General features: G+C 41.2%; 1 protein-coding gene across 1 annotated transcript in view; it reads right to left on the bottom strand.

Moving 5' to 3' along the window:
- The window catches only part of fam135b (family with sequence similarity 135 member B), a gene marked incomplete at both ends in the record, with an annotated part of 39,088 nt that extends 24,840 nt beyond the window's left edge, over window positions 1–14,248 (bottom strand). Inside the window, 3 exons of the mRNA XM_080045454.1 lie at window positions 1,945–2,084; window positions 10,576–10,655; window positions 14,172–14,248. Coding sequence (XP_079901580.1) covers window positions 1,945–2,084; window positions 10,576–10,655; window positions 14,172–14,248 — 297 coding nt within the window. The remainder of the gene's footprint in view (window positions 1–1,944; window positions 2,085–10,575; window positions 10,656–14,171) is intronic.
- Between the last annotated feature and the right edge of the window lie 3,619 nt (window positions 14,249–17,867).

Below are 17,867 nucleotides of genomic sequence, written 5' to 3'. Positions count from 1 at the left end.
GAGGCCATCTTAACCCCCCCACACACACACACACACCCCAAAACACGCACATCCCAGCAGCCTCAGGCCTGTCTCGTCGCTGTCAGCCCCGATCAATTTGAGCTCCGGTGGCGAGCAAAGGCAGGCAGGCAGAGTGGATTTTCAGGGTCGCGCCCCAGAGTGAAACGGTAAAGGACAGCACATCAATAACTGTCTCGCAGGTTTACACGCCGGATCATTTGGGCTCAACACAGGGCCGTCTGGGGGGCACGGGCAATTTACATTTGATGGTGAATTAGAACACATTAACTCCAACAGGCAAGGTGTGTTCAACTCAATAACCCCTCATACTGTTTGTCAGTTTGATGTCAGCTATAGCATGCAGGTAGAACCAGCACACTCACATAGGCTACTGCACCTGAGTACAATCTTGAGATGCTTGTAATCCTATTCTTTGAAGTATGCATACGTTTTGAGTATTTAAAGGTGGAGTCAGCTATTCTAGAGGATGCTTGCTGTCAAAATCACTTTTGGTTAAATCTCCTCGCGATCAGCTCTGTCCGTATACTGTGTGTGCGCTGAGAAAAATCTGGTGTAAATACACAGCCTAGGCTTTGTAAACTGCTTTATAAACAAAGGGGCTCTGACACACTTCTAGCAACAATGCTATCAATCAAGGTTAGGCTACTCAGCATCTTATACTTTGGCTTTGGTAAGTAGCCTATTTGGCTTCAACACCTATTTAAAAATGTTGACCAGCTTATTGTATCACTTGCTACAGTACCACTACAAACACATGCTCCCTGTATTATAACCTATCAATAGCATTGTTGCTAGCTATGGAGGGTCGGGTCCGAGTCCCTTTGTTTACATACCCGTTAATAGATCAAGCCTTGTCCAGAATCACTGACCTTTAATGCTACTTTATACTTGAATTTCTACTGCATTACAGAGGGAAATAAGGACCTTTTTCTTCACTACAACACTGCCAGCATGGCTAATATGACCCTTTAGCATCATGTGCAAAGTCACCCGTTAAGTCTGCTTAATGTTTGACAACAGATTCAGCACAATCACTGACATTTCAAGCTACTTTTACCAAATGCCAGAGCAGTATTCCCCCTATTCATCCTGATGATATGGCTTCTTCATTACTTATGTTATATTTCTGCTTCTCAGCTGGCATTAAACTCTCTGCAATAAAAATGCATATTTTTTCGTCTGTATCAGATGGCGAGAGAGCACAGCGGTTTCCAGTGAACCTGTGTAGGAGGGGACAGTGGGTGATAAAACGCACAAATTAAAGGCTATTTAATTGAATCAGTATACACCTGCTTTCACAGACATTATCCACCATGCCATTTGCAGCTGGGCTACTGATACAATGTTAGCGGACAAATGGCTTACCCTAATCTCCTGCCTGTGTGTGTGTGTGTGTGTGTGTGCGTGCGTGCGTGTGTGCGTGCGTGCGTGTGTGTGTGTGTGTGTGTGTGTGTGTGTGTGTGTGTGTGTGTGTGTGTGAGTTTGTGTGAGTTTGTGGATGTATTACTCATGTTGTGGAGACATTTATCTGTTTACACAGTGATATTGTGGGGACATACCTTCCTTTTGGGGACAAAATGGAAGTCCCCGTAACGTAATAATCACAATTTAAGGAGAAGATTTGCTTTAAGGTAAAGGTAGGTAACTGTAACTTATGTTTAGGTTAGGATTAGGGTTAGGGTAAGGGTAAGGGCTAGGCAAGTAAAGGTTATGACTAGGGAAAGTCTCCAGGAAATTAATGTAGGTCTATGTGATGTCTCCACAACATGAGTTATACAAAACCTATGTGCATGTGTTTGTGTGTGTGTGTGTGTGTGTGTGTGTATGCTTTCCTGCGTGCGTGTGTGTGTCTGTGTATGTGTGTATGTGTGTGTGTGTGTGTGTACATGTGTGTACAGCAAAATGTCACCCGTCATGACTCACCCTTTCTCCGTCCAGCAGCAGGTGGACTGTGAAGCTCATGCAGTCGTTCACTGTGATCTCCTCGTTCCTGTAGAGGATCTGAAATATCCGGCTGAACACGGTGCCGTCGTAAACCCCCGCAGTGCTGAAGCTGCATTCTCCTGATGGGAACACACACACACACACACACACACACACACACACACACGTACACACACACACACACACACGTACAAAACCACATGTTTTTTTAATAACCATGAAGATTTAAGCCTTTCATTTGGCTTATGCGTCAGCCGATGTTTGCAGTATGAGTTCAGATGTGTCTGCGTACACAGACTTTGAAAATGGATTATGAGTCTTATGAATTTGTCATCTGACATTTGCAAAGGTTTCCTGTGATCGATGAGAGATTTGAGTGAGTGTATTCCGATCCGGAAACATGTGCTAAATGATTTGTGAACGTGTCCAGATTTGAGATTATAAATATCGCCGTACTAGCTCAGGTCTTATCCAACTTATGTTCATGTACTCTAATGTTGACTTGATTAATGTAGGCCTACTAAAAGTTGTGTTCTATTTTCGGTGTACTAACAATGTACTAATTATGTATCATTAGTGAAACAAAATGTGTAAAACATAGGTAATGCATGGTTAGGACTATCTAAATCATCTATCTCACCATTGCAAGCACAGAAAGATATTCATGCAGAGAAATTAGCCAACACATTTCTGCATTATAATCATATGCATAATGCATATCATGCCCTTCTTTATATGCTCAACATGATGGCTGTTTACTCTTTGCTACTGACATATTCTCCCTGGCAGTGCTGCAGTCACAGAGGCAGAGCTGCTAGCTGCCCAGCTGTGAGCTGTGAGCGGTCTTTGAACCCCCCCAACCCCCTGCTGAGGCTGTGCTCTTTTCTCTCTCTCTCTCTCTCTCTCTCTCTCTCTCTCTCTCTCTCTCTCTCTCTGTCTGTCTGTCTCTCTCCCTCTCTCCCGCGGGCCTCCTCCTGATAATGCATTCACAACATCAAGCGACACCCCAGCCAGCAAGACGAATGTGTGGGAGCATGACTGTTGCCAAAGACTTTGGTGGATGTTTGACAGAGGTGACCTAATCCCTCTGGTATATATGTCTGCTGTATATGCAAAAGAGAGAGAGAGAGAGAGAGAGAAAGTTGAACCTCTGTGTCAGCGCTGTCTTCTCACTGTCAGACGGAGTGTGACTTCCTTTGAAGATTTTGTTTTTAACACGTCTCCTTGTGTTTGTTTGGGTTTGTCTCGCCCATTGTCTAGAGACATCCAAGTAAGGTGGAGGAGAGGTGAAATTGTCTGGAATATAAAAATATGTTTGATTAAGGAGAATATTGCTTCTGTGGCCACAAGAGGCAGTTACAGGTTAATGTTAAATATAGTCCCAGTGAATTAAAGACAAATGTCAGTCATACACTAATTTCTATCCAATGGTCGTTAATATTAGCCAACATTCAGTAAGTGACAGTTCTTACCAGTCCAAGTAAGACTGGACCAAAATAAACGAGTGTGTTTAATTGCCAACAAATTCAACTCTCCATTTTACAAGGAATACTGTATGTTTGTTCTTATCGAAATGGCAGTATCACTTAAATGACCAGAAAAAAAAAGATGAATACATATGCCTCATCTCAGTATTGTGACATAAGCAAGATCGTGGTAATGATACACATACAGTCAACTAGGCATATTTGTTTTTGAAATAACAGCCCTTGTTTCCTGGCACACACCTTAACGAAAACGGAACCCTTGCAATCTCTGTCACATCATATTGCATGTCAAAAACAACACATCTGCTTACACCTCGGTTATTATCGCGGAGCCCGAGGCGTCCCTTTGGTCGGACTTAAAGAAAACATGATGTGTGCAGCTTGTTAATTCACACCATGCTACATCCCCTACTGGCTACTCCATGCTTTGGACTGGAGAAGTGATTCAAAATTGTTCTCGGAATTGTGGGAATTGTTTTAGAAACTGTATAGATCAATTATTCAAAACTACACGTTTTTTCTGTGGTTATGGGTTTACAACAGTTTGCATGCCGGTAGCTTCAAATCTAACCAGCAGATCTCGCTGTGTGTAATTGTGGCTTGACAGTGCACAACACCGCTCCACTTAAAGACTGCAGATGGAACAGATACCTGCTGCTGCCTTCAGATTGGATAGAAAGAGAGTCACCAGAGTATACAGGAAAGGCCTTCAGGGATTCTGTGTGTTTAATGCATCAATCTGTATTATGGCTGGCTAACAACCAGTTTGATTAGAATGTTTCTGTCTGCATGATCACATGTCAGCTGGTCTAAAGCGTGTCTCAGGTGATAGAGCGGGTTGGCCAATGATCCAAGGGTTGGCGGTTCGATCCCCGCTCTGCCACCTGTGTCATGGTTGTTGTGTCCTTGGGCAGGACACTTCACCCTCCTTGCTGTATGTTTGAGGTGGTGGTCAGAGGGGCCGTAGGCGCTGAATGGCAGCCATGCTTCCGTCAGTCTGCCCCAGGGCAGCTGTGGCTACTATCGTAGTTTACCACCACCAGTTTGACTGTGTGTGAATGAATGGAACCTGGAACCCTGTAAAGTGCTTTGAGTGCCTTGAAAAGCGCTATATAAATCCAATCCATCATCATTATACAGATATAACTTATAGTTTTCTTACTTAGAGTGTTTTCAGGGAAGTTAATAGTTGTCACCAGTAATTGAACATAAGTGTTTTCATTTCAGGAATAACCCAAATACTAGAAAGCAAATCTTGTTGCCCATGGTGACCTCTTTTGATGATTTCTATACTATTGCCTGGAGGACAGATACACTTGACAAACAGCTATTCAGGGATATTTTCCTTCTCCTGGATAGAAATGGCCCCTCCCTTTACGTCAAACAAAGCCACACAAAGTAACTGACAACTTTGCAAAGTTCACCTCATCTGCTTGACACCGAAGCATGCCCAACACCATTAGCTGCTATTTGTGACAACACTTTATATTCCTCTTTATATTATATCCATGCTTCTCTTCTTGTTGGATATAAATGTGATTTGAGATCTCTATTTTTTGTATGTCTTACAGTGAGTAATACCAACGGAAATACATTAAACCCGCCCAGCTCTGCTATTTGATATACTGTCGTTCTCACAGCCTTTTGGTGGGATTTATCACATCCTGCACATGAAAAAAAAAACTGCTGAAATGCCCTTAAGCTTTAGCCACAGTGAGTGTGTGCTGGAAATAATCTTCTTACAGCCTCTGGGTACTCTACATCTGCTGTGTGTGAGAGTCAGTGTTAGTGTGTGTGTGTGTGTGTGTGTGTGTGTGTGTGTGTGTGTGTGTGTGTGTGTGTGTGTGCGTGTTCGTCTGTGTGTGTTTGTGTGTGTGTGTCTCACAGCAAAAACAGGCAAAACCCACACCGTCAAATTTCTCCTTGTGAAACTAATATGGAGGAGTGTGTCATCCCACGACTATACGTACTAGAAGACTTCTTAAACTGCCATCTAATTCACCCCAGTTAACATTGTGACTTAAAAAAGTCCCAGTGTCAACGTGCACAAATCGCAGTCATTAAATGCTTCAGTTGAGTGTGTGTGTGTGTGGCACAACCCGTTACACACACGTCTCATTTGTCTGAGGGGCACGAACATTGAAATGTCAAACGTACAAATTGACGGAGAGAACACAGTAAAAAGGGATTATTTCCTCTGCTGAGTATGATGAACGCATTGTCGTCCGCTGGTCTGCTGCATTTCTCTGCACTGGACTCAGGCCTGTGAAGAGGAGAGGCTTAAATTCATGACCTTGTTCAAGGAGCTGCAAATAAGGGGGGAGGGGGTGGTAGGGTGGAGGGGTTGGCCGCAGCCTTGTAATTAAAATATAGATATGGTATTCCCTGTTATGTAGCCTACTGCTGCTGCAGTGTTTCCTATGTGCCACTACTGACTGTTAACAAAATATAGGATTGCAGTCAGTGGTTCAGATAAAGGCTGTAGTGTTGCATTGTCTTACTGTGTCTGTCTACAGTGTGGATAAAGGATTGTAACAACTGCATGGCGCAGACTAGAGAAATATAGAAATGAATATTGAAAACAGGAGGCAGCGGAAGGTGTGTGTAATGTATTAACAGTATACTGCTATGCGTGCATCTCTAAAGAATACTTCAGCATTTTTGGAAAGGCTTATTTTCCTGCTTTGCTTGCGTGACAAAAGAAGATCAGAGCTGCAACCGAGCTAAGTCTAGCTTAGCATATGGAAAACAGCAAGGGGTTTGCTGTGTTCAAAGTATATTCCTAATAACACATCTGTAGCTGTACTTGCGTTATAGCTTTTTATTTGGAGAAGCTTCTTGTGAACGGCGTTAACTGTTTACACTTCAGGGAGACATGTTTCAACATAATTATTTAATGGGAGAAATGTTGCAGATGACCTAAGACCAAAATGAACTCCCCTATTAGAGTTATGTTGGTCTCCACCAGATAATGAAAGCACTATCTGTCTCTTGAGAAGATGAATGCTACACTATGTTGAGTGTATATCTCAGAAAATGAATTTACCTAAGTGGTATTTAATAAGAGAATGAATGTGACAAATTGTAAGAAATGTTAAAAAAAAATCTTCCTGGATGTTTGCTTGTACTGTTGACTCACTCGAGGTCAGCTGTACAGCACATTACAATCATTGAAGCAGATTCAAATGGTCTAGATTTAATCTAGTTCAGCCAGTGTGTCTGTGTTTCACTTAAAGGTGCAGTGTGTAATATGACACCATCAAGAAAGTTCTAGAAAGTTCTAGAATGCAACGCTCCCTGGGTAACCCCGCCCCTTTCGAATAGAAGCTACAGTGGCCTTCAAGGACAAGAACAATTCTAAATTCTAAACAATGCACCTGATGACATTCCAACCATGACGCTTTCAAAATGGCGGCGCCCTGGCCTTGGTCCATGGTATGGAGAAATATGGAGATATAAGAGACCCTTTCTAAGGGGGAAAATAATGATCTACATTTATTTTTCGGCTATTATGCACTAAATTAAACGTGCTTATGGATATTATAATTTTTTTCTACCAAGTCTGCTATGAAAAAAATCCCAAAATTCTACACACAGCAGGTTTAAGCTTCCTCCAGCTTAACTAGCTGCACTATGCCCTAGCTCCTTCTCCTTGCCTGATATCATGCAGGGCTGCACCTGCAGGATTTAGCAAGCTAAAAATAGACCATTGAGAGGGAGACTATAATGAGCTGCTATTTTTATCATTTCCCATTGCAATCGATTATGTTTTGGCTATTTAGGATTTCTCTCCGTACACAAAGCAATGAGATATATGGGGGAATAATGTGTTCCCTGCTGGTTCTTCCCGTGGCTGTGTTTGTGCAGAAAAACACTTGATGCGCCATGAATCACTGTCACATCTCAGACTGAGACAAAACGTCTTCACAATCAGCCATGTCCTTGCCACCTAACACAAACACAAACACAAACACACACAAACACACATACACACACGGCACTCCGGTCATGTCAAGCTAAAAATAGCCATTATTACTGCAAATCAGTATTGCCAGTGAAGCGGCTTCCAGCTTTGCCAGAGATACAGATTTAAACACTTGGATAGCTTCAGAAACACTGTGTCACAGCCTAGGAATACAAAAGTGGACAAGAAATGTGAAGCTGAACTGTGTGCATTGTGTGTTCAGTTAATTAGTATCCTGATGCTTGTCTGTTTGTCTATTACATGTTTTGTATTCCCCTTGCTATTGTTCTACCCCCCCGCCCCCCTCACTGCCATAACACTGCACATCTCCCCACTGTGGGATCAAAACACAATTGTTTTATTTAATCTTATCTTATTTTATTAATGAATTGGAGGATGTGAAACACACATGAGGTACTATGCTATATATGTACCTATAATTGGTTGCATATGTTGTTCCTGGTTAACATTTTATCAAAAGACTTGATGCAATACATTGTACAACTTCAATGTTTCCACTACAGAGGAATACAGTGTCCTTTGAAGTAAGGAATTATAGGTTAGCTCTTCTATTTTGCGCAATGCTGCACCGCTTTAATAAGTCTGTCTCTTTCAAATTCAGTCTTACTGTAAACCCTCATTATAAGACGAAAGGAAAACGCTCCGCCCGGAGCACAGGAATTCCAATATTAATGGTTTCACCAAGGGCAAAAATCTAACCATACAGACCTAATGTGTGTTAAGAGTATATGGTTGACTTTAAGGGTGTATTCACACATGCCGTGTTTAGTTCGGTTGAAACGAACTCAGATGCACTTCTGCCTTCGGTGCGCATCTTTCAGGCAGGTGTGAATACAGCAATCGCACTCGGGTGCGGACCAAACAAACGCTCCGAGACCCAGCTGAAGAGGTAGTCTCGATGCGTTTCCAAACGCACTCTGCTGCAGTTCGTTTGTGGTGTGAATTTGTTCGGACTCGATCCGACCCAAATGCAGGAGGCACTGTGCATTTTCTTTCTTTTCTTTTTTAATAAATAGCCGTCAGCTTCACATTATGGGAAAGTGTTGTTGTCACCATTATTAGGAAGATTAGTTGTGGTTTGACCGGGAGCCCAGAACAATATAAATGCTGAATGTGTTCAGCGATCAGATGAAGGAGAGGGGAGCGTCTCTCGCACAGTGCCAACAGGTTCACGCTGCGCAAGAAGTGTGTGTTTTTATTTTGCTTCCCATGTACGGGACCGTCAATACTATCCCCGTGTCAGTTTGGAGCTGAACTGCGCCGACCCAGCTGATACACAGCTTAATCAACTGAGTGTCAGCTTGAGCCTATTCTTCTCGCGTGACGCGCATCCAGCACCAAAAATACAGTAAAAATGATGTTTCACATCGTAGGCTACAAGCCACATAACGTGGCATTGACATAAGGCTACACATTATGACCATATGAAACAACAATAATTTGATGTTTTTCCTCTTTATTTATAGGTTAGATGTAGGCCCTTTTATTATTTTTAGCCCCATATTATATCAATGATATATATTTCGCAGTTTAAACTTCGTGCTTCCTGTTTCTCTCCACCCCAGAATGTCTGTCCAATGAATGAATGACCTCAGATCACGTGTGGTTTTGCTTCGTAATGCTGGTTCACTTGCAAAAGGGGCAATATGAAAGTGGACCACACCAAACAAAAAAAATCAAAACTCTATTTGGTCTGGACCAAAGCAAGTGCACTAGCGGACTTTCCCAGTGTGAATACACCCTTAGTATGCTGAATCTTGATTGGTACTTTTTATTCACCGGCTTTTATCAACAACTAAATGAACATATACTGTTGCATTCTGAGGTAAATCCAGTTCAAGCAAATAAGCAGATTAAAAAAAAAAAATTCTCTCCTTCATGCCATCCGTGGAATTCTTAATGTTTGGAAAATCCTGAGCCATCTCCCTAATTGAAACTCTTTTGAATCCGAGGATGTCAGAAATATACAGCCAAGTGAATCTCTGAGACGACTACAATCCAGAGAAGGTTCTAGAAAAAAACGCTATATTCCACATCCACATGATACCGTAAAACTACACTATGCTTACTAGTTCCGGGAAAAGCCCTGAATAAGAGCAGTCCCAGCACTAACATGTACTTTAACACAAACACACTAGGAGGATTACTGTTTTTTTTCACACAGACTTCAAAGGCGAGCATAAAACAGCTCTCAATGCATGTCATTGAATTCCCCCGGTGTCTAGTGAGATTTTCTCACACTCGGTCGACCTGTGGTACATTGTGTCTGGACCACTATGATGGACCAGACAGACGCAAGACCTGCTCAAACATGAATTATACATAGTTGAGTCCAATAGTGACGTACTGCATGATTAAAATTCCTCCATTGGCCTGTCAGTGATAACAGATACTGTGCGATGGAAATGTACTTGATTTGGCTTTAACCCGAACATATTATGATGTATGCACAGGTATGCAGGATGTATTACTACGAGTATATTTTGTTTGCTGGTTTCAAATTAGGGGTGTTTTTTTTTTTAAATATAAACATCTTCGGAAGTTGAAGCTTAGCATATCATAGCTAGTTGAGTACAATATAGCTTTTTATACGTCATACATAACTGAATACATGGATGGATGACTAAACAAGCCTACTGGCAGAGGCCCCAGGGTCCACAGGGCAGGGGGGGGGGGGGGGGGCTACTGGTAGATAGCAATACGATTACATAGATGCTAGAGCACCACAGAGACATGTTGAATACTGTAAATAAGGGAGAACGGTGCTTAAAAATGTATAAAAAACAACCATGAAGAGATACAAATAAATTACCAGAACTCTTCATGACCACCAAAGAAGCCCGAAATGATGCTATGCCTAGAGAGCCAGCTTTATACTCATCCATTCTTGACTAAATATGACTTATTCTGGGCCAGTAAAACCTTAAAATCCTTATAGACTCAAGACATACTTGAGCTGGCAGTTAGCAGAACAAATGTGTCAGCCCGAAGGGTTCATCCGCCAAAAACGGTAACAGATTACGATTACTGAGAACCAATTTAGCAAATTGGAAGCTTATGTGCAGGCAGAGTCTGTCAGATGCCTAACAAAAATATGATGTGCAAGTGTTTGAGGACGTTAAAATCCCTTCCTCTTACCTGTATTGTCTTGTGTCGTTGCTATCACTCTGTGGGGCACTCGGGGTGAGACCTTCAACCCTGCTCGTACCTGATAGAACCTGGGGCAGAGGATACAAAGATAGTGGACTCATTAACGAACTGGACTAAAGGCATGTACGCACTGTAGTGGTCTGGTGGCTTAAAACATAAATACATGGTGTTCACTATTCTTCACTTGCTTCATACCAAAGCATTTCACAGATATTTTTAAATGTTACGCTTACATTTGTCTGGGTCACCTGCTGTGGTCGGATATCTATTCACTGATGACTGCTCTTGACAGCATCATTTCATGTGTACGCTAGCGGAACAAATGATGGTGCTTGCTCGAGTTAATTAATTCCCGCTGCATTTCAACCCCTCAGGGTCAGAATGCTGAATCAGAATACATGTTCGCAATATTTAAAACGTAGTGTTTCTACAATGCATATGTCAATGCATTTTGCTATTTTTCTTAGCCAAAAAATCTTAGTTGCTGAGTTGGAAACGCTTGGAAAAATCTATTCGATATTCTTTGATGTAACTTCCGTGGCTTCTTAAATACCCTTAACTGTTAACTATTGGTAGAAAAGGGCCACAACAAAAAGGTAGTGCAATATCTGATGTATATAGCATGTCACAGTTCCCTACAAACACCTTACTTAACCTAAAATAACCTATGTGACCTTTATTCATGACATTAGGAAAATGTATCATTAACAAATATTAAATCATTGTTGACATGACCTGGGTCAGTGCTGTTGCCTTTTTGCCCGTGTGGCCTAACCTCTAATTAACCATCATGGTAATATGTTGAGATGGGATACAGGATGCTCTGGTTGTGTGTACAAATGTTGACAAGCCCATTCAGATGCATTCGGATTCCAAGCTTCAGAAGTGCTCTCGACATGCACGAGACTTTAACATGTGAACATGTTAAACAAAGTCGGCCATGAATTGTGCAAATGTAGCTAAATTATTAAAAGGGTGATGGGCTATTAATAATGGAAAAGACATAATAATGCACCTCTGTTCAAAGTATCAGATGAGCGCTGGTGATAGAATGGGACAGCAATTGTACATTTTCTAAGGTAAGTATGAAAATGCATTGGTCCCGTTTGCTACATGATGTTATGACAGCTTCAAAAGTGTCTGGATTCATCGAGAAAGAAAATAGAATATCAGCATCAGAGTCTTACTGACGCGAGGAACATTTATATGACATTCTTGACTATAGGCAGCAATTCAAAATGTGTTGGAAAAAGGTCACTTTGACAGTTCAAGTGAACGCAGCTTTGTGTAAAAGCCCATCTCTGCTCTCCGGGGACACATCGGCAATATGAGAGAGCGCAGCGTGGCTGGCTGTGAAACACAGTCATCACATCAGTGTATTTTTCGCGACAGCGCTCTCAAAGGTGGAGGCTCGACAGATAGGAGCACGGAAAAGGTTTTGAAGGTCAATGAATAAATAAGGGATGTTTGTTTACCGAATGAAATAGGGGCCAACTGACTGGTGAGAAACTAATGCACTTCCTCTTACAACAGGGATTTATAGTTGTGTGTCATAAATGTTTAAATTTCAATAAACTGTAGTATGTTATCATGTATACTGTATGTGAGAGATGTAATCAAACATAGTTCTTGGTGTGTAGATGATGAGCGACCGTGGACAATAAGTAGAGTACAATTTGTTTGGATGAAGACATATATTACATCAATGGTCACCTATTACGTTCTTTGCTAAATGCAATTTAAAAAAAAAAAAATCAGCATTAATATGGGTCACTCCATGAGACTCCCGCAGTAGAATAAACTACCCTCTCTCTTTTCTCCACCTACACCTTTCTGAAAATCTGTGTTCAAAAACCCGAGTCATTCTCTCCAATTATGACATCATAAGGGGAGAAGTCACACCCCCCTCATTACCAACCTACCTTGGTAAGCACACCCACATTCACCCCTGAAATAAACTGGCAGGTAGATTGAAACCAGCAGAATCAGGCCCAATCAGAGCACTGACTGGGCTTTTTGGAAGGCGGGGCTTAAAGAGACAGGTTTGAAACAGAGTGTTTCAGACACAGGCTGATTCAGCAATGGCACTGTGAGAAATATATATATTTCTTTTGGAAACTATACACCTTGAAAACAGTCTCTGGTAGAAATCCAAATTGCAATTTTGAATCTAAAAATTAACATAATATGTGACCTTTAAGAAAATGTACCTGGGTTTCTGATTTGATTCATCTGGAGCAATGTTGGACTCTACTACAGTAAACTAAATGTGTCACACTTATCACTGTGTCACCTTCATTACCAATACAATTCTGATTGAATCTGTATTTTTTTAAAGCAATCAGTGTAGAACTGGGCCCTTGGAAGTGTACGCTACAGCTGCTTGCTCCAAAAGTTGTGATTCTTTCAGCAATTACATGGCTGTTTGGTGAGATGTTTGTAACGAAACTATTCTTATTCCACGGTTGCACATCTTTGCAGTGGGAACCGATTGTCTTTGAGGGTTAACACCAGATCTCTGCTGCTATCTGAAGCAACGTGGCAACGGGCAGAGACAAACATATTAGTGCACTCAGCTGAAGGGATTACCGTGATAAAGCTTTAGCGAGGGGAAATCATTTTGATAAAACTGGCGTCTCGGCGGATCAAGGGACGGCCAGATGAGAGCTCTTAATCTCTCCTCATCGTTGCAGGATAAACATGGCCCATTTTTTATGGTCATAGAAAAATTATGAAATTTGGGATTTCAGCTTTGATTTTATTCACACTCCTTTTTCTTCCAAATGTTAAAGCCAATTATATAAAATGTGTTACGTGTGTGCTGTACTTTTAGGCTTTGTTTGTATATTTTGTCACCATCATGAGGTCAGTCCTACAAATGTGGATGGAAATGAATCTTAATTTAGCATATTGAATTGCATTATGGGTACTGTCTAACAACATCCAGCTCATATTAACGTTGACCATCAGTGAACTTGAGTGAGCATGTTTTATAGAGTAATCTTTGTCCAGCAGAAGTGACAGATGTGTAAGGGTATACATTACTTTAATTAACATGATAAATTAGCATTGTTCCTTCATCATTCCAGGATGAGTAATATCTTCTTTTCAATTTCACACATTTTGATGTAGCTTTTTACATCACCCATTTAATAATGTTTTTGATTGGTTAGTGGGATGATGTATTTAAAAAAAAAAGCAATTAACTTCCAACTACTCCGATTGCATAATACATTGGCAAAGATTATCTGAAGTGAAATATGGGACAAGTTCCTTTTGTTCACGCTCATTTTGAACAGCTGTTGTCCACCAGTCAAGGCTGAGGGAATTACAAAATGTATTTATTTTTTCAAATAAAATTTTTCTAATTCAACTTATATTAAATCTTTTGCTGAGATAGAATCAAGAGCATAAACAAACAAAAAAAACGCCCAGCTGCTTTGAGTACAAATAAAAAAATGTGGCTCCTGTGAATATTTTCTGTGAGTGTGCCGATCGGTTGCCGGCTGTGAAGCCGCTGTATTATGAACAAATATCACAACATTCCGGCAATGTGATTTCTGCAAGAGATAACAAATGCTTACCCCCTTTGAAAGAGATCCACATTGTGAAACTTGTGCAACTCTACAGAAAACTCCAGTGTTCCCTGTACTTCAGACATGATACAATCCCACTCATCACCTGTGGAAAGAGAAGACACTCAGTCAGTATGACGTATCAAGCAAAATAACCAAGAATAACACAGAGAAAGTGAGGGCATGATGACATTTCTATAACAAGCTCACACTGTTCTTCCCTCTGTTTGCTGAGGTGATGTGACTCATCCAGTCCAGTGTAAGAACAGACTGCAACAATACAGACATCTTGGTTCTGAATATAGTTTCCGCCATCACTGTGCAGTTAAATGACCATTATAAAGTATTTCAGAATTGAAGCACTGAAGCACTTATCCCAGGCTCGCTGAAGTTTATGCACACCCATATGCGAAGTGATTTCCATTGGGAGCAAACAAAGCTCAGCGTTTTTCAACACTAACCATCTAATTTTACTCTAAATACACAATGTCTGGAAGCATTAGGGCAATACATAGACATTAATAGACTTCACACTCTGCAGCGTTCAAAGAGAGTCTTGTGTGGAAGCTGAAACCCAGTAAAACGGAGCTGCCACCAGCCGGAAGGAGATGAAACACTGACAGTGTGTACCGTAAAGTGTGTCAAATAACCCTTTATTGAATGCTTTGAAACATAATCCCTCGCGTGTGGGCGATATTCGGTAAGTGTCCCAGTGAATGTTTTAAAAGACTCACACAGATAGTCATCACTATAGATGGAAGACGCACATAATCAAGTGTCATTACAGAAAGAGTCGTCACAGTAGGCTAACACTTTCTTTGGGCAGTGATGATTTATCTAGGCAGGCTAGTTTAAGCCAGTAGAGACTATAGGGCGTACTGTCAGAAGTTACTTTGCTGCAACTAAAATGCAACAGTTTGCAGATATCATGTGAATACCAACATCTTCCTACAGAGGCTTACAATAAGTGACAACATTAACACCTTTTTGTTACTCTATTAGTGAGGCAAGGTAAGACAAGTTTATTTCTATAGCACAATTCAGACACAAGGCCATTAAAAGTGCTTTACAGGGGCATGAAATACATCAAGATTAAAACACATCAAGTATAGAATATAGAAAAGCATATAAAAGCAACTGACCGTTCACTTAGCACAGCGCCATTAGTTGCTGTTGCCATGCCTGTCCAGATATTTTTTCTTTACTCAGATGTATATTTAAAGTCAATGTGATATCATCTCTGAAACAATGAAACAACCCTTAATTCAGACAGCGGTATACAAAAGCAGGCTTCTTATGTTGGACTTGAACCATCGCTGGCAGACTTAAATAGATGTTGCTAAGTAGCTTATTAAGCTAAAGATGAAAACATCGTCTCTGGCTGACATTTAAATCATGTTAACAGCTGAATGGATTTAAACCAAGAATCCTGTAAAAGGAATCATCACTTTGGTGGATGTCTGACCGTGATAATGTTCCTTAAAAAAAACGATCGATTGAGGCAAATGTTACAAAGTCAGCATCCTAACTAAATCTATTTAGCAGACATGGGGGAAAAGAAACAGCATTGTTCTTACATTGCAATGTAATGCTATTTAGGGCATGGCAATAAAACATTTAAGATCAGACACTTGATTTCCTATATAACTGTGTAGCTGCTTAGCTCATAACTTCACTTTAAATGGAATAGGAGGAAAGCCTTTTAGGATGAAGGCTAACTTAATGAGCCTGGTGAGACCAGCTTGATGTGGTGAGTTTCACATTTGTTTCTCTCCCACAGATCAGCCTGCACTTTAGTCAATCTATGTGGGGAGGAGCCCAGCACCGTCCGTTATTGGAAAGCAGCCCTGATTGGTTCATAGTCATTGAAGTCGAAGAATAAGCTTGTGAGATATTCAAGGCTAGACAGACGACTACATGAACCAAACAGAAGCTGCCTTCGACTATAACGGACACACTTTAGGTCTGAAGGCAGGCTCTCATTGGTCCGTTCTTTTTTTGACCCGGCACCTCTCCATGGAGATTGGAGGAAGTCCAGTCTGATCTGCAGGAGATAAACAAATGTGATGCTCGCTAGATCAGGCTGGCTTCATCAGGCTAGGACTCGCTATCTTGGATAGCTTCACGGAAGTTGCTGGAGTGTAATCTTCCTCAAATCCATCATACGGCGAGACAGAGCCTCTAACGTTATCCTATCTATCTGTCTACTAGACATTTGCTGTGTTGTAGTGAATGGTGATTTCATATTGTAACTTCTAACCACACAACTAGTTTATTTACTGTAGTTTGTTAAGCTAGTTACCTGCACATGCTAACGATTGCCTACTGATTTAGAGCAACTACAAATAAGGCTTGTACCCATTCCTTACAGTTTTGCCTTGTGTGCACTCAGTTTTGGAAATAACTGAAATAACACACTCTCACCGAACGCTTCAGCCTATATGGCAATAACCCTCCTTCCTTTAAACAATGCTGTGCATTAGAGGGATCAATTATTTATGTCTGCAATTTTTTTAATTTTGCAGGCACAACAATCTTTGTAGTACTGATTCGGTTGTCTGGAGTGAAGGATTAGGTTATTTTACTTTGGTAAAGGGTGCCTTTAAGAAGTCAGTTTTGATTGGTCACTTCCTATGAGCAGAGGAATGTGGTCCAATGTCCCTTACACCAGAATTTCATTAGTGCAAAGAAAGTCTGAGTCGAGAGGTGTCTTGGCAGGGGGGACACTGTCCTCAAACTCACTTATGCGGATAAGATTTATCAAAAGGATCGTGCCAAGTCTGGAGAAAGAAAGGGCCAGTAAATCTCCAATAAAACCTCAATCTCTGCGGTCTAAATCATGTCTAGAGAACAAAGAGATGACCTTGTTCATAGTAAAGCATGTGCAGATTGAAGGAGGCCAAAAGTCGAACCGTCCAGAAAAACATGGCAGCCTTCTCCAAAGTGGTACATATAGCCACTGCTGCAAATGGCCCCCGAAAGACAAGAAATGACAGGACCATTTTTCCTGTTCTTGCTGACTCTGCATGTTGTGTCACATTGACACACTCGTCGGCACACACATAGGCCTGAGGCTTTGTGTGTGTCACGGTGACCACAGATGAATGGCATGAGCCAATTATAGGCCTTCTGATGTAACATTGGAGTATGTACAGCTTGTGATTTTATTCAGCGTTGATTAAGATAGCCAAAGCCTCTTCATTTGCTTCCGTAATTCAAGCCAACGTCTGAGCTATGTTAGCTTCTGTCTCTGAGATTAAAAATAAGAATGTCAATCACTGTATGCTTGAATCAATGGAGGCTCACAGTCTTGGGACGTGGGACTTGAAGATGCTTCCTTTTCCCACCAAAACAATCAGTGTATGGCTCAATACACAGATAATTAGCCTCTGCTGCATATTCGTCAATAGGTTAATCAAATCAGCAAGACACAGGCTAAAACAACCCACACTGACGGCTTCAAAGGCATACAGCTGCCATTCATCTTACTAGGAGACATTGTGTTTCCTTTGACGGCGTTTGGCATTGATCGTGTCGACGATGATGAAACAGCTCATCACTCCATACAATATCTAGGATTACGTGGGGTTAACCTTATTTTCAACACATTTCTTTTTTTTTCTTCAACTTCCAAGGCCTGTCTGTGGCGATCGGCCTTGAGATCATTCTTGACTACTAATAGTAACATTTCTCAAAGACACATCG

Source organism: Ammodytes marinus (genome assembly GCF_949987685.1).
Source record: "Ammodytes marinus genome assembly, chromosome: 17".
Lineage (NCBI taxonomy): Eukaryota > Metazoa > Chordata > Actinopteri > Uranoscopiformes > Ammodytidae > Ammodytes > Ammodytes marinus.
The sequence above is the reverse complement of the archived record's forward strand: the minus strand, read 5'-3'. Positions and strand labels throughout refer to the sequence as shown.